At 46.1% G+C, this 27,577-nt stretch overlaps 1 protein-coding gene across 5 annotated transcripts in view; it reads left to right on the plus strand.

Moving 5' to 3' along the window:
• The window catches only part of LOC116948695 (formin-like protein 3), a 60,788-nt gene that overhangs the window by 5,145 nt on the left and 28,066 nt on the right, over positions 1-27,577 (plus strand). For all 5 annotated transcript variants that reach the window (XR_004403828.2, XR_004403829.2, XM_032965662.2 and 2 more), the window contains exons 3-15: positions 5,474-5,557; positions 12,390-12,473; positions 14,112-14,188; positions 14,499-14,582; positions 15,162-15,338; positions 17,378-17,477; positions 18,365-18,441; positions 19,142-19,238; positions 22,051-22,125; positions 22,895-23,005; positions 23,446-23,595; positions 25,498-25,599; positions 26,858-27,077. Coding sequence is in view for 3 of the 5 variants with exons in the window: in XM_032965662.2 (XP_032821553.2) it covers positions 5,474-5,557; positions 12,390-12,473; positions 14,112-14,188; positions 14,499-14,582; positions 15,162-15,338; positions 17,378-17,477; positions 18,365-18,441; positions 19,142-19,238; positions 22,051-22,125; positions 22,895-23,005; positions 23,446-23,595; positions 25,498-25,599; positions 26,858-27,077 (1,438 nt within the window). In the remaining 2 variants the exon portion in view is untranslated. The remainder of the gene's footprint in view (positions 1-5,473; positions 5,558-12,389; positions 12,474-14,111; positions 14,189-14,498; positions 14,583-15,161; positions 15,339-17,377; positions 17,478-18,364; positions 18,442-19,141; positions 19,239-22,050; positions 22,126-22,894; positions 23,006-23,445; positions 23,596-25,497; positions 25,600-26,857; positions 27,078-27,577) is intronic.

The following is a 27,577-nucleotide window of genomic DNA, read 5'->3' on the forward strand; positions in this document are numbered from 1 at the left end:
TGGCTTTAATTTCTCTGAAGCGGTTCCATTTCGCCGTGCAGCAGAGTTTGCATTTCCCTGATGCAATCACATTTTCTCTGTGTGTCATCACTCGATTTTGTTTGTGTATATTTTTGTGATTATTCGGACTAAGTGTGCACTTGGCAAACTGTGCAGGCATGACAACACAGAAAGGCTGCTGCTGTGAAGACGGCTTTGCTGTTTTGGGGAATATAAAAATACATTTCCATCGTCAGCCATGTTGAGTCCACTGCTGTATGAAGGCTGCCCCAAGCTGTTGCCATCTCTCACGGCCCTGCAGTGTAACTAATTTAACATTAGCGGGGGTAAATATGTATACCTGTACAATCCGTCGCTCTTTTGCTCCAAGCTTGTAAGCCATTTGTGTTCGTAGCCGGTGGATGGGGAACTCTGCTGCTTGACGTTCCCAGAGCTTGGGCGCTATTGTAGGTGGGTTGTGGGAGGATGGCAGTGGTCTACTGAACCCACTTGCCCACTTTGTGAGCATAGTGAGAGGCGAGACTGGCTGTTGAGGCTTCCAGATGTGTGTGATGATTAACTCGCAGCCCCGCTGTTGATGGAAACCGTTATTCGTTCACTCCACTCATGTTACTGTCATGTGACGAATATTGTTATTGGCAATGCAGGTGGTAAAGTGCTTCCCCTACTTTGCGGAATATAGGTCACTTGAAAGGATCTCAGACGTAGCTCCGTAATATTCACTTGTATTTAGATTGGTGGAATACATGTAGAGGCTTTGAGTATCTAAGTGGATCACCTTCTGCTTTGCCATCCTCCCAATTCTCTCATTGAAAACAAGGGCCATCGTCCAAGATCTTAGCATGGTATAATGTTCACTTACAAGGCAGTGCTTGTTAATGACGCTAGTTAGATGCAGTTTGATTTATACGAACCGTAATAATACATCACTTTGTGCTGCGAGCGTTATGCATTCTTCAATTAGCAAACGGCACAAGCGGACTTTGAGTTCCTTTAATGCCAAGCTCACAAAAAAAATGTGCGTCAAAATAGCCTTTGGTCCTACGATCACTTACAAAATAATGGCCTCGCTTGTTATGGTTTTGCATGGGAGGAAAGTGGATTTTCGAGTGGGTGTTCCATACATAGGAGACTATTGAAGTCGGCTTGTGTGTGTGTGTGTGTGCGTGCGTGTCAGTGCGTGTGACTATGGGTTGTGTCTGCCTGCATGTTACAGCGCAGATGAAGATTCTTAAGTCGCCAGAAAGTCAGCCACTGAGCCATTTTGCGCAGAGTTCGATACCTATCGCAGCCGCTCACCAACATCTGTGGTGGTATACAAACATTCACCGATGCTTCGGTTCACATCTCTTAAGCTTATGATACATGCATTTGATTGTGCACGGAAGAATGCATTTGTTTTCAAATTGTGTGTGTTAGGAATGGCAACCAAAAGGGAAAAAAGCACCTGAGATAGACCATCGTGTAGATGGAGCCATGAGATAGGTTAATATGCAGGTGTGAGATGGATAGTGGTGTCGCAGGACCATGAGGCATGGTGATGGCTTGGGGAGGCCTTTATGCACATCTTGTCACGACTGTAATTTGAATCATTGGGAATGGTGGAGTGGGGTTAATGAGAAATATTTACATCTGCAGGCCTTTTTCAATCAACTGCCGGATGCTGTATTGGCATTGGGGTTTGTTTGACCATACTTCACTGGACAGGACTGGTCAGTACGGATTGGTGGAGGGAATGAGCCAGGACCAGTTTGGGTGTCACTCCCTGCGTATGTTAGCCATGGGAGGGATTCGAACTTCCCTTATCGGGTTAATTGCACAGTGTTCTAACCACTGTGCCACTGCTCCCTCCCCAAATATTTACATGCCTCGTAGCAAATGTAACGTGACATCACTGACACCGCGATGAACCTTCGTCTCACACGGTTTAAGATTATTATATATAGAACTGTGTATTTCTCACTGAAACAGTATGCAGTGTATTTATGATTGGGTTTGGATACTATATCAGGTGGTATGGATTGTAAACTTGATCCTGTTTAGCCAGTCCGCACCAAACTTATTTTGAAATAAAAGGGCCATGTACATGTGATTATCGAGTGTTGTTTGCAATTACCTATGAATGGCAGCACGGTTGAGGATTGGGTTATGTGTTAAGTCATCTCATTCCAGGCACTTTTATTTGGTCTTATTTTGAAGGTCGAGGCTTTGTTCATACATTATTCCAATTATACTCCAGTGTCGTGTGTGTTTCAGAGTTGAACCCAAAGTCATTGAGATTGTGGGGCATTGCTCCAACGACCACTACAGTACATCTCTCCATATAGACAAAGATATTCCATGTAGTCTCCATAAATTGTTGAGGCAACTGCTGTTAGCAGTCACCTATTTAAGCTGGCATGGCACACGAGGAGGTGGCAGGCCAGCACCACGCCCTTGTGCTGACGCTTAGACACTGCACCAGGTATTCATTTAAGGCTGAGTCGACCTAGAGGATGGACAGGACGAGGTCAGATACCTCGCTCGCCACTGATAGCCATTGTCGAGATTCAAATTAAGTTCGTCGGCTTCATAGCACAGAGTGGAATACACTGCACCACCATTCCCTTCATAGACATACTTGCTCAAACTGGCTACATGAATACATTTCGGTGTGCATACCTTCACAAAGGCACATGCATTAGCATGCACACATAGGTGCACACAGACCGCAGAGCTGTCAGAAAAGGAATTACTCTGGAGATGGTCTTTCTTTTAGCAAACTTGTGCAGTACTCTTATACTAATTATGCCCCTGGCTAACCTAATAAACACCCACTGATTCATAATAAAATACTAACGATAATTTTCAGCCTTTATTAACCTGCTATTGGATAAAGGCCTTGCCATGCCAGTCATGGGAGTTGGTGAAGGTTGGAAACGGGGGACTGCTTCAGATATCACTTACCACTGATGTTAGCCATCGCCAGGAATAAAACTCGGGTTGCTGGGTTCATAGCGCACTGCGCTATACACTCTGCCACACTCCTCAGGCGTATCATCATAATAATGTCATTTATTCATGCAGGATAGCTTGCGTCACTGTGTCCCCAAGATTACTTCACGAGAGTCCTCTATTGCGAAAGTTTTGACCAGTTCAGTTTAGGAGGCTATTGAGTGAGGCGAGTATTAAGCAAAAAAAGAATACCTGGGTAGAATCTGCAACACTCAAATAACCACTCAGATGGGTTCACAATTCCTCCGTTGTACTGCCACAATGCTCGGCCAACTCGCAGCCCAGTGCGTCTGGCAGTTCCGCAAACTTATGCCATCAATCATCCACTGTCTCAAATGTCCCTAATTGCAGGCGTGTGCCGCACGCCCAGCTCCTGGCAGGCATGCCTAGCTCCCCTTACGCTAAGCAAAAGTTGTTTTGTTTTCACCCGCTAAGTTGCACATCTGCCTCTTTATTATCCAGGTGAGTTATTTATTTAAAACTCTTGTCTTGGCCACACTGTGTATTGGGTGACTGTATTGGGCGGTGGCCCTGACCACGGAAGTGGTTCTCGTTGCCCTGAACCCAGCCTCGCTGGCCCACGTTTCCTCACCTGCAGGTGTTTTGCGCAGATTACATCTCGTGGCCTGAGCCTGCAAGGCCTGGCACGCCATTTCGACGCACCGCCTTTTGAAATCATGCCCATGCACCACGTGGAATGTTTTTCCTCCAAGCTTGCGCAAAGCAAAAGTATATATACGTGTTCTGGTACCTTTGTAAAAACAAAAGACCGCGAGTAGGTTTTTTTTCTTCATTTGTAGTGTTTTGGTTCCACCGGCTGGTGAAGATGAGAGAGCCCTTTGAGACTGGTGGCACTGTCTGTTGTTGTAAGCGAGCGCCGGGGACGTATTGGAATGTAAATTTGGGACTTCTCTCCAAAAGGAAAACACTCGCCCACCAAAGCACATTCTTTTTGACTGATATATTAGGCAAGGTCATAATAGGGTTGGTTTCACAGGACCCCCACTATCTATCCATCCATTAATTAATTCGTTCTTTCCGAGTCATCAGCCATGTTCTTGGTTCTTTCGGTAAAGTCACGTAGAAGGGAAACAGTAAAATCACAATATGAATCCCTGCAGTCACGAAAGCTTTAAATCAACATTCATCAGCCATGGTTAATTAATCCACAGTTGTTTCATTGCCTCCCAAAATGTCGCAATCTTTTACAATCCTCTAATGTAATAATCTGCCGAGCACATGCACAAAAGCTGATTTCATCACTTGGCCTCCTTGCTTGACGTCCTGTCAGATGCGTTCCATTTCCTTGGCTGCCATTCCGTATTCTTGACCATCATTCATCGCTTAATATTTCTTCTTTCAAGCAGGTAAGAACCCATTGAGACTACACAATCCTTTTTCAATGGTGGCCTGGGTTACAAAGGCAAATACGAGCATAAGAATTATATTGCACAACTTTTTAATTAAACACAAAGCATCGTAGGCAAGAATAAGTTAAAAAAGCAAAATACAATCTATCGAAATTAATGATAAGCCTCTTTGTTGAACTGTCATTTGTGGCGAGGTTGCTTTTGAAAAATAATTTAATACCTCATTGGACTTTGTCTGGTAGGATGTGGATGGTTTATTTTTATGCGTTTGGGTGATTTGATTACCTTTTTTCTACTTTGCACTCCTATTGTGTTTTTGTGTTGTTTGTTGTTGTAACGTTCTTACCCGCCCCTACTGGATATCTGTCAAAAAGAGCTTTATAGCTCATCGGATTCCTCCAATATTAATAATTATTCTGATTCTGATCATGAAAACAAAGATCAAAAGCTCTTCTACTTCGAAAATCCCAAGCTCTGTGGGGTGGGGGTGGGGGGGTGGCGCCAGATTTTATTGCATGGCTATTAGCCTGTAATCTGGGTGAATTGCAGCGGCAGGTGGTAATGAAAAGTCCAGAGAAGAGGATGGGGAAAGCTGCCGCCATTTGTGAGGGGGCGAGGGGGGGCCAGTGAAGAGGGGGGTGGTCTGCGAGGGTGTGGCCATGTGGAGGAGGATGGGGAAGCAAAAACAAACACGCTGCAAACACCACGGGTCGACCTTCTCAATAATATTCGCATTCCCAAGGGAAATAATTCTTTGTTTTCACAAGGCACTTTTGCACCTCCAAACCAAAAAGTGCAGACTCTTGACCCCTCTTTTTTCCGTTTCATTGGCACATCTGCCTTTGGTGGGGATTTCTATCAGCTGAGATCACACAGGCTCTGGTTTTGCATTTGAATTCATCAAAGGGAATCTGTGTACCTTTCTAATTACATTATATTCGTCAGTTTTCTTTTGGCCAATGAAGCTACTCAGCTCCCTTGCCGAGCAGTTCACTCATTCGCTTGATGAGGGTGCCCAAAGTGATCCCTCCGGGCCCAAACTTACCTGGGAGGCGGTACTGAGCACACGCATGCCGTCCCTGATGTTTTGTCGTTTGTGTTCATTGCAGAGCTCGATGAACTTGCCGCCCGACAAGGCGCGACTCCTGCGTCAGTACGATGACGAGAAGAAGTGGGAGCTGATCCGCGACAAGGTGAGCGGGAAGGCGAGCCGAATATAATCGAATAAAGCAACCAAAAGTGATGCCCATCATCATCATCGGTCATGATGCAGTCGACACTGGATGAGGGCCTCCCGAAGCTGTCGCCCAAACTCACGGTTTTGTGCGAGGCATCGATCCACGTCGCGTCTGTTGCAGAAGCCATTCGATCGCTCCATCTATTGTGGGTAGACTTTTTGCCACTCTTGTCGTTTGTCTCGTCGACTGGCTGTCATCCCTTTTATCAAGGTGTTCTCATACCTGTCAACCCGTTATCAGTGCCTACCTTATTACAGACCAATTCAGACCTTATTGGTGACCCCGTGCCCTTTTAAATATCAACGTTCATTCTTCAAAGTTCCATCACAAGGGAGAAACACAAACCAAAAAACATTTTGTTTTCCCGTGTTGAAACGGCTGTACGCCGTATGGACCTGAAAACTCAATTTACCTGTACAAGATTATGGGTAAACCATATGGGTTGACGGTATATGTTCTGCCCAAGCACACTTACTATTCTTCACACTGGACACCCGCTTTTATTATGGCGCCTCTAGCTTGAATGTTTTGTAATCCCATGTGTTCCTGTCCACGTTTTTTGCACATGTTTGAATCTTTTTGTTCAATTTTTGGCAATGTTTTTGATGTGTATGTCACTGCAGACATGCACCATCTCAGAATTGCTGATGCCTAGTGGTGTTAGAATACAACAGACATTCGGTCTTGTGGCATCTCAGCATTCAACACTCATTTATCTCAGGATGTTGAATATTTTGCGCTTTGAAACCAGCGGTTCTGGGAGAAAAACCTTACTCGCAATGTGAGGCGCAAGCACCCTAAATTCCATACATGGTGGTCAGACACCTACTTGCTGTACTGCCCCCCACAAGCGACCTCCTGCACCTGGACGCGGGTGTGTGTCTCACGCTGTGGTTCCACCTCTGCGTTGTGCACCAACTCTAGCCTCCCAAGTCCTCGAGTTGCCGGCATGTACCACCACAACTCATGTACACAAACCAAGGACTCCCTTGTCTCTATTTAGGCTGTGTCCTTGCCAAGCATTGCTTTGGAGCGGTTGTAGGGCAGTGTAAAGAAAAATGTTTCCTTTTGTTGATGATTACGTAACCTTGAAGACAATTCCATTTACTGTATATTCGAGACAAATGGGGCTTCTGGAATGTGCGTGGGAGTGTTCATGCCCCACGTACCATAGTTGATGCTCGTGAGTTATTTACTTTTTAAAAACTGGGATGGAACCGTGTATAGAGCCATTTTCCCAGTCTGTACTGGCTCGTTTAATTTGGGGTTAAAGTTGGAATGCAGCCAGTGGTTCTGTTGGCCGAGTAGGGTGCTGACCAAAGTGTAGCCCGCAGCATAGCTCAACAAAAGTGTTTGTTGGCATCCTGACTTAGACTCGGCGTTGGAGGTAGCGCTGGAAATTTAGCCACATGTAATCCGACAGCACTCGAGGACCCATGGGCTTGTAGGTGTGTCATGCGTGACGCAGATCGGTGCTCGTGAGAACAAACTGTATCCAAACAACAAGCGGGATCCCAACTGGTACACACGTGTAAACGCTGCCCAAGAAATCAAGTGTAACATGACCCGCGGCAACACTGTATTGCATCGCGGGTTGTGCTGTGTATTCATCCATTCTAAATATCCATGGCCGGCACAATTGTCGCTTGAGCGCGGCGAACATTTCACTTTTTGCTGCGGTGTAAAATTATCCAATTTAAGTGGAATTGAAAACAATGCATTCTGCAAAAAAAAGTGTTGGCTAACCTGAGGGCTCTCCGTCTGAATGGTCTAAGGCGTGCCACAATTGAAGGACGCCCCCCCCCCCCCCGGGCTGGGCTTAGTTGTGAGATTGTGTGTCGAGGAGGAAAATGTGCGGAGTGAAATGTGCGGGCACTTTGGCCAGCTTACGGTGGCTGCCCAAACAAGCGACTGCAGTGCGTCGTTTTTTTTTGGGAGGGAGGGGGGGGGAAAGGGCGCGAGGTGGAGGTGCTTCAAAGGGGACTCGTGCAGCAGAAAACCCCACCCCCTTGGGCAAAGTCCCAACGAGAAACACGCTCGGCCAGTTTTATTCAACGCTACAAAAAAGTGCGCATTTCCTTTGGCATATATTGCGGTTTAAAATCTGGTAAAGGTACAGCCCTGACATTGCTTTATTATGCCATTGCTTGTGGAAGGGCTTTGACTCGAGGGAGCTCTAGAGAGCTCATCTCGAGGGTAATTGGCCCACTCTTTTTGAAATAATGTAAGAGATAGGCAGTACCCACTGTTAATACCACACCAGATACAACTTGTGTATTGATTAACTGTGGTGTAGCCATTTATACTGCTGTGTTGGACAATAGGCAGCGAGGGCATTTAAGAAACCTAGCCATTGTTTCAACGGCCACGCCAGGTGATTAAATCGAGCCAGCGACAGCCAATAAACCACGGCAACATCCCATATTGCGGTTTACGGAGTTAACAGTTATAATTATGACAAAAATATTTTAACAGAAATTGCAAAACAAAGTCCGTTGCTTCACGAAAACATTTGGGTATTGACAAACTGCGAACAAAGGTTGCTCCTGTCATCCGGCATACCCGCTACCTTTTTACGGTTGCTAAATCGGCACGGGTTATCGCCGGTGCGTGTGTAGGAGGGGCAGTATGCATCGATGCAGCTCCCCTTATGGGTTAATTTTCCAGGTCACTGGCCACCAAGCATCTTCAAATGCTCGCTCGTGACGGGGGCCACCTCCTTCTGGACGCTAAAAGCCTTTCTCTCCGGCTTGAAGGGGCGCTCGACTTGAAAGGCAACCCGCTGCGTTCCAAACCCTTACCTGCCGCCGGATGTCCGGTCAAGTGGCCCCAATCATTCTTCCCGGGCCTAACGCGCCGCTTTACACCACCTTTTTTTGACCCACGTCACGGGTACCTGAGGTCAGCCACTTGACTGATTCCAATGATAATGTAGGAAAAATTATGCCTACGCATAGATTATGGTAAAGGTTTCGAACATGCGGTATGGAAGCCGACGGTTAGCTGTTAGGGCAAAACGTGTGTAAACATGTTTCCAAATAGTCCTGTTTGCCCTAGTTTTGGCCGATTTTCGAAAGGGTAAGTCCTTAGTAGCAATAATAAAACGTTATTCATTTGGGATAATCTTATAATGTCCTCCCCCCCCCCCCCCCATACAGACAGCCGGACAGAGCTAATGCATAATTAATTTCAAGCTTGTTGGAAAGTATAAACAATGACTAATCATCACAACAGTGTCTTGTTTATTTATATCGCGTTGGGGTTCGTGACATTTATATGGCGCATAGAACAAAGTGTAAATGTGACTCGTGCGTGGAAAATAAAAGGAAACATTTGTACTTGGCTTTACTAATAACACGGAAAGTACAATAGTGAGTCACCCCTTTCCCCTCTCGTGGATGTGGGAATGTCACACGTGCGGTGTCACCCATTGATGAAAGCGCAAAATGCTTTGATGTGGACATCCTCTTCAGCATGTGGTTAACGAGTTGTGTACTGTCCCAGTGCCCGATGAAGGATTTTGAAATTAGAGTCATCATGGTCATTAAAGGTTCCACTTTGTGTCGGACAGGGCAATAGGCCAATAGACTGAATAAGGTCCATATTTTATGAGAATAATGTCCTCTATTTAATCAGGATATCCTCAATAAGATGAGACTTTTTTTTTCTGAATGGTCCTGCAATGAGATGTTTGGCCAATTTCATTGACAAGAGCATTGTGGGAAGAAACCAGAGTGACTTCCATGTATATGAGATCACCCTCAATTATCCGCACAGATGTATTCAAGAGCCCACTTGCTGTACAGCCGCCTCCTGCCCACTTCTTCAGGTTTGATTGTTTCCCAAGTTCACATGATCCACCAACCCTTACCTCCAAGGTTCACCTCCGATGAGCACGGTTTCCTACGTACTGTGCGAAAGAAGTTCAATGTACACTCACATGATGCTGCCACCGCACGCAGCTCACAACATGCACTGGCCCGTGTGTGTATCGATGGCACTCGCTGCCAGAACTTCAGCTCGGGCTTTTTAGCAGCCAATTAGCGGAACAGTTTACGAGCTTGTAAAAGTCGCAGGTCAAATTTCAGCCAACAGCTCGCGGGAGCCGGGCACGACGACGTGAGAGGGCGCGGATGGTTTAATTGCTCTGGGGCGGCGCGCTTGCGAAAAGCAGATTGCGCGACGCCCGCGTCTCGGCTTGTCACGCGAGTCTTTTAGCGAAACACGCTCTGGCCGCAAAGCGCTCCTAGCGTCTGCGCATGCGCCCCACCACGGCTTATCGACGGAAATGTTCGACGCGTCTGAGCGACCGAGATAGCGGTTCTCTCCCCCTTTGGCTGCAAACGCCGAGCAAGTTATAAAAGAATCACCCCGGTTATTTATTTATTTGTTGGTTCCCCTGGCCCGCTCTCTCTCTCTCTCTCGCTCTCTCTGCCGGTTTTTCCCGTCGCACTTCAGTGGGGGTCATTGTTTCCGTGCATGGGGGGGGGGGGGCGACTCTCTGTTCAGGATGTGGCCGATTGCTGTGGGGGGTCATGACTATGCGCAGCAGTAAGAGGGTGTGGTGGCGGTGTGGTGGCCCATGCAGCATATCGCTCTTCTCCTCTCACTGGTCCTGCAGATACTTCCACAATGAAGGGCTGTTGCCACATAGGGGCTCTAATCACTCGGGGCCACTTCCTTCTGCTGCCAATCTCGCCCGGCTCTATAACCTAGCTTGATTAGACGTGGGGACAGTACTTCACGCCGTTTCCTCATACAGTCGGCTTAAAGCAGTCGCATTGAGATTTGTTGTCACCCAATGAGATCCCTTGGAGACTTAAAATAGCCAACCGATTGTATTATTAATTCATGACTAACATAGTGTGAGGATACGTCTATCCATTGGTAATTGGGAATCGATGTATTTGACTTTTATTTTGTTTTAATTACTGTGTGGCGCTGCTGTGACACCTTGAAATCATTTTCGTGTTGTCATCTCTGAATTCTATTCTCAGTTTGTTTCTAATTGCGTTACACAGTTGTGTTTGTTGAGTCTTTTGGTTAGCGCCTGGATTGTTGCATCGTGAGACCGTGGCAGATTGCAACGGCTTGGGGAAGACTTTATCTAGCAGTGGATAGATCATGGCTGATGATGATGTGTGGTACCGATTTTTGCCATTTCTCACACCCTCAACTATTGTATCAATGATCATAGTTTGTGATCACAATTCTATTCCAGGATAAATTCTTTCTCCACTGAGGGAGGGTGTTGCACTCGATTCTAGTTTCAGCGGTCATTTGAACTGATTAGAATAATAATAAACCATTTACACAACATTATTTGCATTTATAATGAATGAATGAACGAATGAATGTTAAACGTCTTTTGCACCGTACGTAGCAAGCCATGCTAATCGGAGGTGCGAATGGATATTAATATGATTCTCTACACGGCGATTGTAAGTTGAATCGCGGTGATGTATAATGCCTCTGCCTCATATCCCCCTGGGATCAATAAAATGAGTACCACTTTTCCAGGCAGTCTCCCATCCCGTCTATGACACGGGTTCAACACCACTTAGCTTTCAATGTCTGACAAGATGGGGCACATTAGTTTATGCTCGGCATGTGTATATTTATATATATAATTTATTTAAACGTGACCTACATTACAATTTTAGACAACTTAACGGACAGAAAAGGAAACCATTTCATATGTTTAAACAATTAAATCCAAAATGCTCTTTCCAGTTTCCTTCAGTGTGCTTGGAAAATTCCCAAAATTTCACACATTCCGCTGGGAGATGGCCAGCACTGTCCACCTCCAGAACATCTTAACGCTCTGCGGTTTAAAAGATAAAAGGTCTGTGTTGAATTCCTTGCCCTGATAATTGGGTAGCTAGATTTCACGCCACAGGTGGCAAGGCCATGTGAGTAAAGGAATCGCGGTCTGTGATCCTGACAAAACTGAATCGCAGTGAGCAGTCATGTTGGACGGTTGAATGGTTTGGAAATCACCGCGCTCAACCCACTGATCCTTTTTGCATGGAGCCTGAGATTAAATTCCCACAGCTGTCTGGATTTTTAAAGTCCCCGTGGGATAATAACGCTGGCCAAGAAGAAGGCCAGCTTTTTCTGGTATCATTATAAAAGATCAATCTGCTGCTGGATGAAGTATTCCCTTAGCTGTTACCATTTATCTTAGTCCTGCTATGTAAATGTCCAACCATGCAAATGCACACTCGTGGATTTCATTGTTCCATCCTTGTGGTTGACATCCTCCTGGGCAGGTTCCTTCCCTCGTCTCAACCACCGACAATCATGTTGGTATAATATAATCTATTGCTGGTGTAAATGTCCATAAAAGATATACGAGCATCAAGTAACAAATGTAACACGTCGGCTTTTGCGACCATTATTACTCATTCAAGGTTTTTTGGTTAGATTGCCTAAATATAAATGTGTCGTTAATGACACATTTATATTTACACAATACTTTATTATGAGTCAAATTTTAATATAAATAATGATATCCACATATGAGTTAATGTTTGACACTTGCACAAAGAGCGATGTATCTTATTGCGCTCTTATTAATGTATCAACGCGTTAACAAGAATGGTCATGAAAAACATCCTTCAAGGATATTGCACTCTCACCAAAACTTGAGCTCGTCGGTTACAAATCTTTTCTCAGGCGGTGGAAAGAAATTGGTTCAATCCCAAGGACTGTGCAGCATTGCCTTGTTCCCCGTGTGCCTTGGCTTGTGATGTGACGAGCGTTTTGCTGCGTTGTTTATTTGCAGGAGAAAGTCCAAGTGAAAAACCCTCCGCACATCTACATCGAGAAATTACGCAGCTACTACAGCGACCCGGAGATCGACAACAAAGTGCGTGTGGCCGGTGCGGGCGGGGGAGGGGGCTTGGGGTTACACGCGCGGGACAGTTCCACGAGGATTTTGGACGTGTGCGTTTTCATACGCCCGTTAGGATATGGGTAATCATTCATGAAATCGCAAAAAGTGACTCTCTTACTTGCGGATAGTATGTAAAGCTCTCCACTGATTAGCACGGTTAGCTACGTGCGGTGCGAAGGAAGTTCTACATGCATGCATACAACCAATTAGGGCTGTGATTCGGTAAAATTATACTTTTTCACAGGGGAAAATGATAAAATATCGCGGTGGTGTCAGGCCGAACATGGACATTCTGAGTTGGAATGGTGATGGAGCATTCAGTTTTGTTTATTGTCAAGCTATTAATATATTCCATAAATAAGCCATAGTGTTAGATTATTTCATAAATTAGTCCTAAAAGTATTGGTGATTTCTTTAAGCATAATGCCCCATATGCATTATTATTATTGTTCAGATGATTTTAACCAAGGTTTCCTCATTAGTTGGGCTGCCCTTTTGCGTCCACTGGGAGTGGAATGATTCACCTCCACCCCCTTCACCTCTGCATTCAACCTAAAATCTGCGTCAATGCCGCCATCCAAAGGACTCTGTTGTATTAATTTTCAAAGAGCGCATAATACCACAGGGCCACGGAACGTGCGCAGGGGAGGCTTTTGAGGTGGGCACTCAGTACCAGCCTACGCCACCTAACTTACCCTGCCCTCCACAAAGAATTCCTCACTTCCGTACAACAGATACATGAATGATTTGCATGACCTCATACGCATCATGATCCGACGCGTGCGTTGCGAGCTCAAGCGTCGATCACCATCGACAAACGAGAATCGTTCCGCCTCGAGCGTCAGCCATCGGATTTTATCGCTCATTTTTTACGTGTGAATGTTTTGCGTCGCGGTAACGATTGACGTGAATTTGTGCGCGGTGAGTAGGTTGCACAAGTTTTTGCGACGAGAGCTGTTCCCACGTTATTCATCCGCGACGTGTGGATGTGTGTCAAACTCTTCGTATTCGGTGCACGGCCGACAACCCAAGCCGACGCTTGTAGAACTCGCAGGAATTCGGCGGCAGAAACCCACGAGCAGATCAAACGGCCAAAGTGTGACCCCCCGCTTGCCGTGTCGCCGACAGACGGGAGTTTATTTATCCCACCCAACAGTTAAAGAAAATGTTTAGAATATCCCCAGACAGTGCGCCAAGCCGTGTCTATTTAGCACATTGGTGTCATGAATGTGTTAGCCCTGGAGTTTGTTTAGACTGAGAGGGGCGGTGGTGGTTGCTGATGCTTTTGAAACGGTACAAGCGGTGCTTGTTTGTTCATTCCGATTGGCTGAAACTGATGCGAAATTGCTTGACATGGTTTGCGAATTTACCCAATCAGAGTTCGCTGTGGGCACAAAAAAATACAAAGGCTTGCTGTGTTATTTCAACAAGCTCGTAACGTCAAAAGCTTCATTTTTGTTTTGTTTACCATGTATTAAATATACGCAACCATGAATTATCAGCCTTGGACATGTCTTTTTTTACTTTTTAATGTAATTTCTGCAGTCAGTTGTTTGATGGTGTGACCTCAGCATTCTGTGGGTGAATGCGTTTTTTTCCCCGCTGTATCAGAAATTTAGGCGGAGGGTGAACGAGTCCACGCAGGTTTTGCGCGAGCTCGAGATATCGCTCAGGACCAACTACATTGGGTGAGCACAAGTCGAACTGCACTTCCAATACACTTCCCAGCTTATTGCTTGAAAAAAATGTACAACTCGAAGGATTACACAGACGCCCCACATTGTCAGTGGCACACCTATGGGGGTGTACAGGCGGCGCGACTGCACGGGGGTTGACGGGCCGGGTGGGCCCAGGCACACGGCTACGGAGAAGAGGGAAATTGGTCAAGTCGTCAGTGGCTTGTGCTGTTCCAGCCTCGCTACGGCACCGCCTATCTTGCCCTCCCCAACACACATGGTGCTGACCTCTTTGCGGGCGATACGCGTGCGCTGCCTTCAGATGGGTGCGAGAGTTCCTGAACGAAGAGAACAATGGGCTGGAGGTGCTGATGGAGTACCTGGCGTTTGCGCAGTATGCCGTCACGTGAGTACGCGCGGCTCGAGTCGGACACGTCCTGTTCACCTTTGCAAGACGCCAACGTGATCGTCGCCTGTGTGCTAGGAGAATCGCACGAGTGATGCGTAATGCACACTTGTGTGTGGACTCTCGCAGCGCGTATGCACATTTACGGGGAGCCCACTTCCCTCCTGAGGGCCAAATAGGACTTAAAATACATTTGTCCGTCAAGCAAACGTTAGTTGACACTAAACCCTTGATCATGCTTGGACTGTTTGGATTGTGCTCACAACTACATGAAAGACGAGAGCCTTGTTGCAAGGTTGAAGGTATTCCCTTCTCGTACCTGACTAAGATGTGTGATTTAATGCGTCTTATTTGTGCGCCGTTTCGAAGCGGTAGGCTTCAGGTGGCTGCGGGCTGTGCGTAGTGAAGCCATGGGCTGTTATCTTGTCTGTACACCTACAGGTTATCCTTCTTTGATAGTAGCTCCTGCCAAGCGCAACAAACTCCATGTGCCTTCAACCAAACTAAGTGCACCTCTGCCCATACCCGAACACTGACCCTGACAAAATCCCCCAACGCGTGCTCGCGTCCTCCTCGCAGGTGCGACGTCGAGGGGGATGAGAACTTGGCCCCGCTCTCGAGGAACGGGCAGGCATCGCCAAAGGAGCTCCGCCGGTCACTCAAGCAGAGGGGCTCCCTGCCCGGCAGGCAGCGATCTTTCTCCGGCGTGTCCAGCACATTGGCGGCAGCGCGGTCGTCACGAGCCGCGAGCCTTAGGTCGGTTGTGCACCTCCGCCAAACTCATACGCTCTCTGATCGGTCAAGTTCAAATACCTCGTCACAGCGAGTGCTGTTGATGCTACCCGCGGTGTGTTGGTTGGTGAAGTAATGAGCAGTAGCTACTGTTGGTTATGGCTGCCAACTCTGTCCATGACAGTGTAATTCAGCTGTATTTTCATAATCAAATTGGCAGATCGCATGATATTTATATACTATATCACACGGCTGCGTCGTGACGTCTGTTCTTATGGCCATTAATCTTTCTATATGTCTCCAGGTTTCTTATCTTTTGTTTATATTACCTTTAGCTCACTAATCTTCATCTCTTGTCTGCAGCTTTCCTATTTGTCTTGTTTTTAACTTTTCTCTTTCATCCGAGTAGTCTGCGTATCTCTGTATCTTTCAGTAGGCCACAGCTCGGCAAGCCACTCCGAGGGCCCGTTGCACTAGTCTATGGTAATGTTGTGATTGCCCAGAATGTAGTCATTTAACCCTTTACATATATCAGGGGAGAGCTTATTTTGGCAGAGGTCTATTTCACAAGACACAATATCAACTTGTGTCCACGTTCAACCAGTAATTGGCTTTACTCACTTCCTTTGTAGATCATTGACCAGCAGTGGAAATTCCACGTTCCTATAACAGGGACCAGTCTCCATATTGCAACTACTGTTTAATTCTTCAAAGTGGTACTGTCTTCGAGCCCAGGAGGACGATGGGTTGAGTTTCTTGGGAAATGTTGTACTCACGCGGATTATTTTCATACTGTTTGTGACAAGTTCATTAGTTTCATAGTTTCATTTATTTGGTATAGCCCTGTGAGCCATTCGGCTCTTGAATCGGGTGCAACCGCAACAGACAAAAAAAAACAAAAACATGAACAAGAAAACATCTTAAAGTGACTTTGTGCATGTGCAAACAGAAAATCCAGGAAAAAACATAAAAATATTCCTGAAATAGCACCGTACACCAACGCTGTGTGCAAAAATCCCAGTGGGATGCAAGTCAAACAACAACAACAAGAAAACTTAGATTAAGGCCATCAGTCTAACTCCGTACTACAATAAACAAAAACATGGCCAAACCAAAACACTTTTAGAAATCACCAAAATAAAGCCATAAATGCAATGTAACAGTGATCATAGGAACTGTGACCGAATTTTTAACAATAAACTACATAAATAACATGTAACACCAAACCCTAGAGCCACAGCTGGCTGCATGAGTCACTCCACAAACAACAGGAGCATCAGTCGGAGTATCACATTTTTCAATGCACCTTTAAGATAAGAACACTAAATCAAAATACAGATAATACTTTGCAGCGGTCATCCGGAGTGAAACAAGTAGGGTTTTTGGGTAACTCTTCCATAATATTTTTTTTATTTCAATAATGTATTACATATGTCTTGTTTGTAGACATGATTAAGAGGTTTTATTCTCTGTATGGCTGATGTTGATGTACAGCAACAACTATATTATGTACATTGAGGCGGTTGACCCAGATAATTGCATCAGCAGTTATGGAGTAGGTAATGTCGCACCACCACTTATCGGTTGAACAATAAAACTAGACCTTTGTAACACAGCTTAGGTTACCTTATCCGTGGAAACGTTTTCCAATGGGCCATGTGTGTATGACACAAGCTACATTTAACTTTTATCATCATGTGTATTGAGTTGATGTCAGCCCAATCACCAATGGCTACACAATAAGCCATCGCACTAAATCTGGTTCTCCAGTTAATTTTGGCACGGAGCACTGAGAATTAATTATACCATTTTGACCATCATGTGACAAACGGTACTCTTTGTGGTACCACAAAGTGCTGCCCTACTGTGGGCCGGAGGCCAGAGGTCACCTTTCGTTTGTAAGGTAGCTCTGTGACATCTACTTTTGTGGGCCATTCTCTGATTCGAATAGATAACTTACTCTTATGGCATGACACCAGGAGTACGGTTGAACACAAATTTGGGAAAAAGGCGAAATTATAGATAGATATTTTCTAAACGTGCTTGTCTTTGCCGCGCGACAGTAACATTCGCTACAAGACTCTGCGAAACTCGTGGCTCGTGAGCCAAAAGGACGACGTCCATCTGTGCATCATGTGTCTCCGCGCCATCATGAACTACCAGGTGTGTCCTCTCACCTGGCAACCGCTAGCGAGCACTCGCGATGAACTGGGCTCCTGCTCCAGGTGCGACCGACACAGGGCGTCACCCCTAACAGACACAACCCAAGCAACAAGTGGTGCTGTCCCACGCGAGATTGAAGTTCCCTTAATGAGAAACAAGGCTTTGGTTTCCCTGTGACATGCATCTTGTGCCATGATTACCACTCCACCTTCCCGCAGCCCTCCCCCCTTCCTATTCACGATTAATTAACTTATCGCGATTCAGGATCATGATTCATGGTGATGAATATAGCAGCCTCCAGTGGCCTTGAGGGGCCAAGCATGTGAACTCATTGCTGCATACATCATCATCACCATGATTCGCCATGATCAATCCACGGCTGGATGTAGGCCTCCGTATGCCATCGCCATCTCTCATGGTTATGGTCTTACGATGGAACAATCTGTATGTAACATTTATGGTTCCGAAAAAACGTGTATTCTTGCTCAGCAATTCGATGCATATATTAGTGAGCATCATCATCGTTGTCAAATGATTAATTTATGCATCGTGAAACTTGCTTCCCTCTAGCAATCTCACCATGATGCCACTTCCATACATTTAAATGCATGGTGGATACAGTGATGTGACCTGGGCCTACTATGTAAGCCACACCTGAAAGGGATGTTTCTTTGTAGCTTCATTAACGAATCTACAAGCTCTTGTCGGACAGTCTCGGTATTTCTCTACAAGATATGATTTTTTTTTGGGGTTGCTGAAATTGTCTTCGCGAACCAAAACAGACTGTCAAAATGTCAGATGTACCATAGGCACTATGGTTTATTGTTGACCACACATGTGAGGTGACCCATGTGACCTCCATCGTGTGTGTGCGTGTGCCACTGCAGTACGGCTTCGAGAAGGTGCTGTCACACCCGCAGTGCGTCAACGAGATTGCACTCAGCTTAAACAACAAAAATCAAAGGTGAGAACTTTCATCGTAATATCTAGCCTCATTGCGTATTTTATGCCGTTATGGTTATGGTGTATATGACCAAATCACCTGGAATGTGCCACATCCTGTCAGACCTTTGAAGCTCAGGAGGTTTCAGCCTGCAAGGTGCTTGGATGGGTACGCACCATGCGCATAACACAAATGTAGTAGGCATTGTGAATAGTAGAAGGCAGTGCAGAAAAAAAATTGTCCTGTATACACTGCCTACCCCCCATCTTCACCAATTCACACTGACCAGTGTAGTGAAGTGTGGGCAGATAACCCTGAATGCCTGCATAGTCTGGCGGGGCCCTCATCCAGCGGTGGATGACAAAACGGCTGTACATTGACATGTTGTCGTTATTGTGTTTTTGGGTGAGCGGCGGCCCAGCATTTAACACAGTCCGACCAAAATCTAGCGGATTTGGATTCTCAGCCACGGCAGCAGAACCGGTCCTGGGCCCCTCCCCTAGGTCGACTCTGTGATAAATGAAACCAACTGCGTGTGTACCGTGAGCGTTAGCCGTGGGGCGAGACGTCGTCATCCGGACGTGGTGCAGCTGTCCCACCCGCCTTCCGCGTGCACCGCGCCGGCCTTCTAATAGGTGCTGACTAGCAACAGCACCTTGCCCCCCCCCCCCGCCACCCACTGTCTGTTAATGCTCCGCGTGTGTGCGGGTTGTGGCTGCAGGACGAGGACGCTGGTGCTGGAGCTGCTTGCCGCCGTGTGCCTGGTGAGGGGCGAGGGGCACGAGACCACTCTTGCCGCCTTCGACAACTTCAAGGAGGTGAGGCGGTTTGTGCGAGACGGTGGCGGGGGCCCCGTAAAGCCGCAGTGCGCCCTCGAAGTTGCGCGAGCGGATCAGAATCAGAATCTATATTTATACTGGGAGGAGCAATCCAAAGGGGCTATGAAGCTCTTTTTCACAGATGTCCAGTAGGGGCACGGGGTCAGAATAAACCCTGGCGGGGAAAAAGAAAGATACAGTTCCCCATGTTTACTTTCGGCTTTGCACCACGTAGCTCTGCGATCAGTTGTCCGGTCGTACTGCGTTGATTGGCATGGTGGACACAATGTGAAGCAAAATGCTGCCTTGCTGTTAGCTGCGTCTCCACTCTGTGGTTTCGTGTGCACTCTCCAGCAACCACTGGATCATTGCATCCTGCGTTCCAGACTTGCTGGTGATTTTCAGTGGTTTCAGTGTCATTTTTATCTTCATTTTAATTTTTTCTTTTATGATAAAACAAAATCTCTGTAGATAATATTTCAAGCTCCAAATGAGCTTGATGTGGTCTTATTGTAAATTGCTGGCTTTTTCTTGAAAAATATTATATACCGAGGTGCCCCTCTCCTGAATTACACCAGTATTTTGAGGACACTCTGCACATTACATATTCCTACTTTGTGCTCGGTTCCCACTTCTCGCGTGATCCGAATTCACCCCTGTTGTGCTATCGTGCGGTGCTGTGCAGCATCGCCGTGAATTGGCGGAAAATCGAACCGGGCAAGTTTCACAGCCGTAGCTTAACAAAGTGGGCATTTGTCCAAAGCAGTAAAGTAGCCAAATACAATACGCCATGTATATAAACCATGACCCTGCAGTATGTAAACTAGCGCTTGGTGTTGTGTAAAATCTCACTGCATTATTGCCCAGCATTTATGGATGCTTTGATGTAGTTTCTTTTGCCGCTACGGCAGCATGCGGAGGTTTTTTTTTATTCTTCGTCACTGAAGACGTATTCCCGAGTCTCGCGCATGCTCATTATGTTTTAACCCTCGAGGGTTCTCGGTGGCTTTGTCCAATCACTGAGAAATGTTTTTTTCTGGGCATTTTCCCCCACTCACATGGGGCCTGCATGTCTAGTCCTGTTACTATACCCGTTCCTGTGCTATGCCACATCCACTCAATTGGTACTTGACATCCCGGTTCACTAGATTCATCTCTGGCTTGGCCTGCCTTTTTGTCTCCTCCACCCCAATGTCTTAGTTCGTCATTACATTTCTTCTTCCGCTGTGGTTTTTCCTTCCTTCCTTCCTCCCATATTACGTTTCCTCGGCATCCGAGTCGACTTTTTCTCAGCTTGTCCGAGTATGGTCTACCATTCTAGAATTCTTAATTGTCTCTTCATTTCTGGCCCAATCCAGTCTTGTGATCGCTGAGGGTCTGCCTCGCCGTCGTAATTTTTGGGGTGAACAATATCCGTTCCTCCCCGCATATTATAATGCAACATTCACACCTGTACGGCAGCCCCCGTGGTATTACTGTCTTATAAACGTTTCCTTTCGAATAAGTCAGAATGTCTCTGAGCTAGCACTTGTTGAGATCCTGTTGAGATACTGGTTTCAGATACGTTTAGCAGGTTCGATGGTATCAGCTTGGTTTACAGGGAATTCACAAAAACAACTGTTAAGTGTTTGGTTTCTTACTTGATTTAATCTAGTTCTACTCTAAGGGTTAAAATTTATGAAATTGACGATTGACAAGCTGCAAACGACTCGTTTAAAGTATGAACGAGCAGTGTGGTTTTTAACGTCATGGAAATAATTTGCCACCTTTGTACATCAGCATCAACTCATCATCAGCCATGATCTATCCAGTGTTGGATGAAGGCTTCTCCAAACCGTCACCATCTCTTATTGATTTTGTGGTACAACGATTTATCTGGCTTCTGCACATAAGCCGATTACATCGCTCCATCTCCTGTGGCGGACGTGGCCTCCGCTGCGATCTCTCCTTTGCCTGCCACTGTCGTTATTCTCGACCACCAGCCCTCATCTCTGCAAACGACGTGTATGCTGCCCCAGCAGTCAACACGATGCTTTTAACTTACATACGTTCTCCAATTGATGTGTGCCGCTCTCTGTCACGTGGTTTATTTTAACGACAGAATGCCAGGTTGCGTGACTTAAAAATATATATATGACAGAGCTCTTGCGTAGTGGTATTTCCTCAAGTCTGGAAAATAAACTCCACTCTTGAGTTGTACATTTTTTTTTATTTATACAGTAGCCCCTTTCAGCTCGGAAGCTTGTTTTTGTGAAAGCAGGTTATTGTTTCCATTGGAAAAAGGAAAAAAAGGAAACTGAAAATCTCAGCAGCCTTTGTAATGGCTACGGTGTGATCGTAATATTCTGTGCAGTTGTGCTGCAGTTGAATTGAAAAAATGCAATAACCTGTTCGTTTGCCAAGACCCTCCCGGGGTCTTCTCTGTGTCTTGGTTTATCCGTTCACATGGGAAATTACAGAAAAAACAATCCAAACAATACTAAAAATGACCTTTCCCTGCTGAAATCTGGCTTAAAATGCAATAACGTATTTGACGGCGTGGTAAGTTTGGGTTTAAGTGACATTGTGGATAATTGTTTTGGCTAAGTGTCTTCCGAAAGAGAATTTTCAACTCTGCGTGTGGCTTGTTTTGTTTTGTCCGAGACTTAAATAGCTGATGCCATTTTCAGTTGCAGAACAAAACACTCATATAAGTATGTCGTAGATTCGGTGACTGTCACTGAAATCGGTAGCACTACACATTTCCTGCAGAAGGGGCATTCAAAGTTCGTTTTGTTGCTGTTATGGCTGTTGTGTTTTTTTTTGCACGCAGGTCTGCAAGGAACGGCATCGGTTTGAGCGACTGTTGACTTATTTCAAAGATGACGAATCCAGCATGGACTTTATGGTAGGGGGCACACAGCAAACTCAGTAAATTTACTGTAGGCAGCACCTGTTCGACAACAGCAACACCAACAGTGCTTTGAATAGCGTCAAATTGCAACCACATCTCAAAGTGCTTTTCATAAATAAAATATAAACTACATTGGGGTAGAGGGATGGTGGGGGGGTGGAACGATGGTGCTGAAGTTAGCGCACTGTTTTGTGGAATCTGAATTTGTTTTTGGCTCTCAGCCTTCAAGTCTTGACATTAAACGAGCAGCTAATGTCAAAATCTTTATCTTTATTTGGACTGGAGGAATCTGATGAGCTATGAAGCTCTTTTTCACAGATGTCAAGTTTGGGCGGGTCAGCAAGTTACAACAGAAAACACGATAGGAGTAGAAGCAAGTCACTCAATATAAATAAATAACATACGTCCACTTTGTCAAACTTGGGCAAGGTAGCAGAAACAATAACAAAACAGTCCCAGACCACACCAAGATAATACACAGTTCCTCAATAAAAAGGCACATTAACACTGAACTGTCGATACACAGCAAAGGATCAAAGTTATAAATCACATTGACAAATGTGTTGTCTAAACATCAGCACTGGGGAAACAAAAGCCTATTGGCATGGTTTCCGGGCACACCACTCATTCCTCCTATGCCATAGTGGCCTTAATAGGTACTTACTCACGTAACTTGCTCCCTCTGCACTATCAAACACGAAGGGAGCTCGTTATCCTTGTGTTAGTTCCACAGTGTTCCATTGAGTATCTCTGTCTCTCGCAGGTGGCCTGCATGCAGTTCATCAACATTGTGGTGCACTCGGTAGAACACATGAACTACAGGGTTCACCTGCAGTACGAGTTCACGAAACTGGGCATGGACGAATACCTGGAGGTACCGGCACAAATTGTACAAACACGCTCTGATCGCCCCTCCGCTTCTCACCGGTGCATTTTCTGTTTTACTATTCTACTCGGTCTCATCATTATTAACAAGCAACCATGACCTAACCTCTGCTGTATGAAAGTAAGCTGCAAGAAAGGATTGACTAACAATACAAAATTCTCAAGATAAGAATGGGAAAAACAAGCTACATGATACCTCGAATTAGGGCCTTGGTGTGGTGTGTTAACATCGCCAGTACAGTGACAAAGGTGGCCCGGGGTGATGCATGCCACTCATCCCCTCGTTTGCCGAAACCATCCTTCAAAGGTGTTTGCTAACAACACTTACCCCGAAACGTCTGTTGAGGCTACACGGGGGATCTTTGTATCGTCTTTCGTATGTCATTTTGTTGGTGATTGTGGTGGTGATTGTGGCGTTCGTCGCTATAGAAATTGAAGAAGACCGAGAGCGAGAAGCTGCAGGTGCAGATACAGGCGTACCTGGACAATGTGTTCGACGTGGCCGTGCTCGTGGACGACGCCGAGACGAAGAATGCGGCGGTGGAGCGTGTGCAGCAGCTCAACGAGCAAGTGTCGCACGTGAGTGCTCGTGCAAACAAAGGCAAAGATCCCCCGTGCAGCCTTAACAGACCCGTTGGTGCAAGTGCTGTTGCTAGCGAGTAGCGCCGATGAAGGCCGGCACGGCACACGACGGGGTGGGTGGCCAGCACCACGCCTGGCCGGCATTGTCTCCCCAGTGGCGATGTTTACGCATCACACCGGGTACTTATTTTAGGCTGAGTCGACCTTGGGGAGGCCCGGGACCAGTTCAGAAAATCGGCACTGGTGGTGGCCGTGAGCGGGAATCGAACCGCGGTCATTGGGTTTGTAGCGCAGTGTGTTGACCGCCAACTACCACTCCCGCAAACACACTTCCGCACGCACTACACATGCACTGCGCACACACGCGTTGCCTATAACAGAGTTGGGTGATCATCGTCGTCACGATATCCGAGGGACTCTAGCGATCGGAAACCCAATTGTAAGACAGTGGGACCGATCTTCTTTTAGATCGTGACCACGAGGTCTCCCACGGTTTTTTTTTGAGAGCCCGTTGGGGGCGTCCCCCCGTGGCAGACGTCGCAGTCACGGCCAGCGAACTGGCCGACGAGAGCTCGGGCTTGGAGTACAGCGCCGTCTACCCCACAGCTCTTGGGCCACGGTCCCACCAGCTCTCGTAGGGTTTTCTCTCCCATGAGCCTGGGGCTACTGTGCGGTGCCATGAGCTGTTGTCCCATGCTGATGAACGAACTTGCCGTTCGGAACTTGACCATGTGCAGTGGTTATTTTTTGTATCGAATTGTTCATGTCTGTTTTATTCTTCCTGTAACCAGGCTTATGGTCTAACCAGGTCCCTGTAGAAAATTAGCATTTATTGCCCGATGGGTCTTAACCTTGGCCAAAATCAAATCTAAACCGAATAAATTATTGGTGGGACCAGGGAGATTATTAACCGTGGTGAGAGCTCGCGGTCCCACGATCCACGTGGGGCTCGGAATCCCACGGCTCTAATGCACGAACAGCACACGCACACTCGCGTGCTGTACACATGCGCCACAGGATGCATCCCATACTTAGACGCACTCGCGCGCTGTACACATGCGCCACAGAATGCATCCCATACTTATACGCACTCGCAGGCATTACACATACGCACACACACGCTGCTGCAAGGACACATGCGCGCACTGCACACATGCTTCCGAACGCAGTGTTATATTGATCGCACATCACATATCGCACGTTGTGACCTGTAACAGATGCCTGTAAACATTGTGATGTCTACCGATATAAGTCAGAGGCAAAATTGTCTCGCTGTTCAAACAAGCGTGGGGTGGCATTCATCCGCCGTGGTGGCCTTGATCCAATGGTGGACATTGCACATTGATATGATTTTTTTTTTATACAGAAATCACTTTGAACTCACCGAAAAGTGGTACTCGTATTAACATACCGTACGCACACTATTCTATTATTTGTAAACTATTTTAAGGCCACTCCCCATGTACAGTGCAATGTCGCATATTCCATCCTTTTGGAACTAAGGTATGTGAAAAGGTCAGATATGTGAACGTTTATGGAAAATGGCGATTGCATTGCCAACAAATAGATTATGATGCAAACATAACACACAACATGCTGTAAACATAGGGGCATTCGTTATTGTACTTCAGAAGTAAGTGCATGTAGACAGGAATACGTTGCTGCATGTGAAACGACGGGATTGGTGAACGTCTGTAGAAACTGTCAAGTTAAACCATCATGCACCACGACTGCACTTGGGTGTGGGTGGTTAATTGGTATGTGACAGGCAGATATGCGGCGTTGTGCTTTATTTTGTTTATACAATTAAATAAACGACGGTCTTGTTATTTGACTTGCCTCACTGCAGGAAGAGGCAAGCATGCATGCATGTGAAGGCCATTTGCCGTTTTCTTGCAGCTTCAAGAGAACTTGCAGGAACAGGAGGATGCGGCAGTCTCTAGGATTGTGGAGCTGGAGAAGAAACTGCTGAATTACTGCAAGGAAGTTGAAAAGCTCCAGGTGCGGTCATTTGCTCACTTCCGCATTTACATTTGTTTTGGATGTATGTATGCATGCATGCATGTGTGTATTTTAATAGGATTTAAAGGATCAATCCTCTAGAGGGACTCTCTTAAGCTCCCCCTAGTGGAGGCCCTTCTGCCACCAGTAGCGTGCATGAGCAATTGCAGCGCTGCACCCTTTACTGTGTTATAGGACAAATATGAATCGGCAAAGTTTGTTAAAACTCTCAATGAAACAATTTGTTTTTCCACATAAGTAAAGTCACGTAGAAGGGAAAAAACCGCCACTTTTTTCAAATTTTCTTGCTGTGGTTTTCACACCTGATGATGATTGCTTGTGTTGCAGTCGAAACGTCGTGAGAATTTTATTGTTGTATATTTTTATTATTTTATTGTTTCCCTTCTACGTGACTTTACCGAAAGAACCAAGAATATGAATCCCTGCAGTCACGAAAGCTTTAAATCAAAGGCTGCTAAGATGTATAGCTCTTTTTCAGAAGCGGCCTGCCCACAAATGATAGCCCAATGAAATGGCTTATGTGGACATTTATTCCAGCCAAATACTCGAAATGCATGTTTCTAAATGTGGAGGGAAAAAGCAGAGGAACCGGAGAAAAATCCACATGACCATGAGGAGAACATGCAAACTCCAAATATATAGGCATCAGGGTCAGGATCGAACCCACAACCTCCTGGATACCAGCTGAGGTAGTTAACATCTCGCCACCGTGGCACCTACGGTAGTGTGGCTTAAACTATTTGAGCCAAACTAAAGTACTTTACCAGACAGGGAGTGCTATTCCATTATTATGATTTTGTTGCAGCTTTACGTAAACGATGTCATTTTACACAAGTCTTCCCAAGTTATTTATGAAGTCTAACCTGTTATGATGGATTTAATTAAATGGGTGCCTATCCACTGTCACATACCGCAAAGAGTTGAATAGAATTATATTTTTCTGAACCTTTTACTTCACGTAATCACCCAGAATGCACTGGATCTTATCAGATCTCATAAAGCTAAGCAGGTATTTGCCTGGATAATGCTTGAATGGGCCACTACCGTGCACAAACAGGTTGTTATAGTCAGCTGCAGGGATACGTGTTTGGCAGCAGATGGAAGTGTGGACTGGCCGTCATCCACCAGTGGATTGACAAAAAGGGCTGTGCATGTCAAATGTAAAACTCGTGAGCCTTAGAAAAATGGTCAGCCTTAGACGTGTCATCTTCCTGCCCCTTGTCCCCGATTGTCCCAGGTTTCCTTGAAGGAGGAGCGGGGTCAGGTGTCCACCTTGCGCCACTCAGTCAAAGAGAAGGACCTGGCCCTGCGCCGGCAGTCGGAGCTGGAGAAGAGGCTGGAGGAGATGGAGGCTCATCGCTCCAGCATAGTGCTGTCCCAGGATGCGCTGCCATCTTCCCTGCCCGCTCCCCCCAGCGCTGCCACTGACTCAACCCCTACCTCCGATCGAGCATCGGGTGAGTTCATCTCACCAAACAACACCAGAAGGAATGGGGCCCGCTGGGAAAGCATGTGGTTTTTGTCTGTAATTTTCCACCGATCTCATCCATTTGCATCATATTTCAGGATGAAGAATCCATTCAGAACTCTTGCAGAGCAATGCAACCCTTCGTGTTAGATCAGGGGTTGGCAAACTGCGGCTCCAGAATTGCATGCGTCTCTTTAACGACTGCTGCTTCGTGAAGTTATTTATTAAGGACCACCGTCTCCTATTGACATGCATTGCTGCTCTTGAAAAATTTTGGGTTTTTACCGAATTCGAAAATATATGGCTCTTGTTATTTTGGTTGCCAACTCCTGTGTTAGATGAAGGCCCGCAGAAGCGGATGTCAGAGAGATAATTTTGAGATCTCTTCAAGTTACTTTTGGTCTGCACACAATTGACGGCAGCACTTTCCCACCAGCTCTGCATATGACAGTAACGTTCATCGCGTGCCAGGCAAATGGATATTTGAAT

This window comes from Petromyzon marinus, chromosome 34 (genome assembly GCF_048934315.1).
Source record: "Petromyzon marinus isolate PM22_M1 ecotype Great Lakes invasive population chromosome 34, UKy_Petmar_22M1.pri1.0, whole genome shotgun sequence".
In the NCBI taxonomy this organism is placed as follows: Eukaryota; Metazoa; Chordata; class Hyperoartia; order Petromyzontiformes; family Petromyzontidae; genus Petromyzon; species Petromyzon marinus.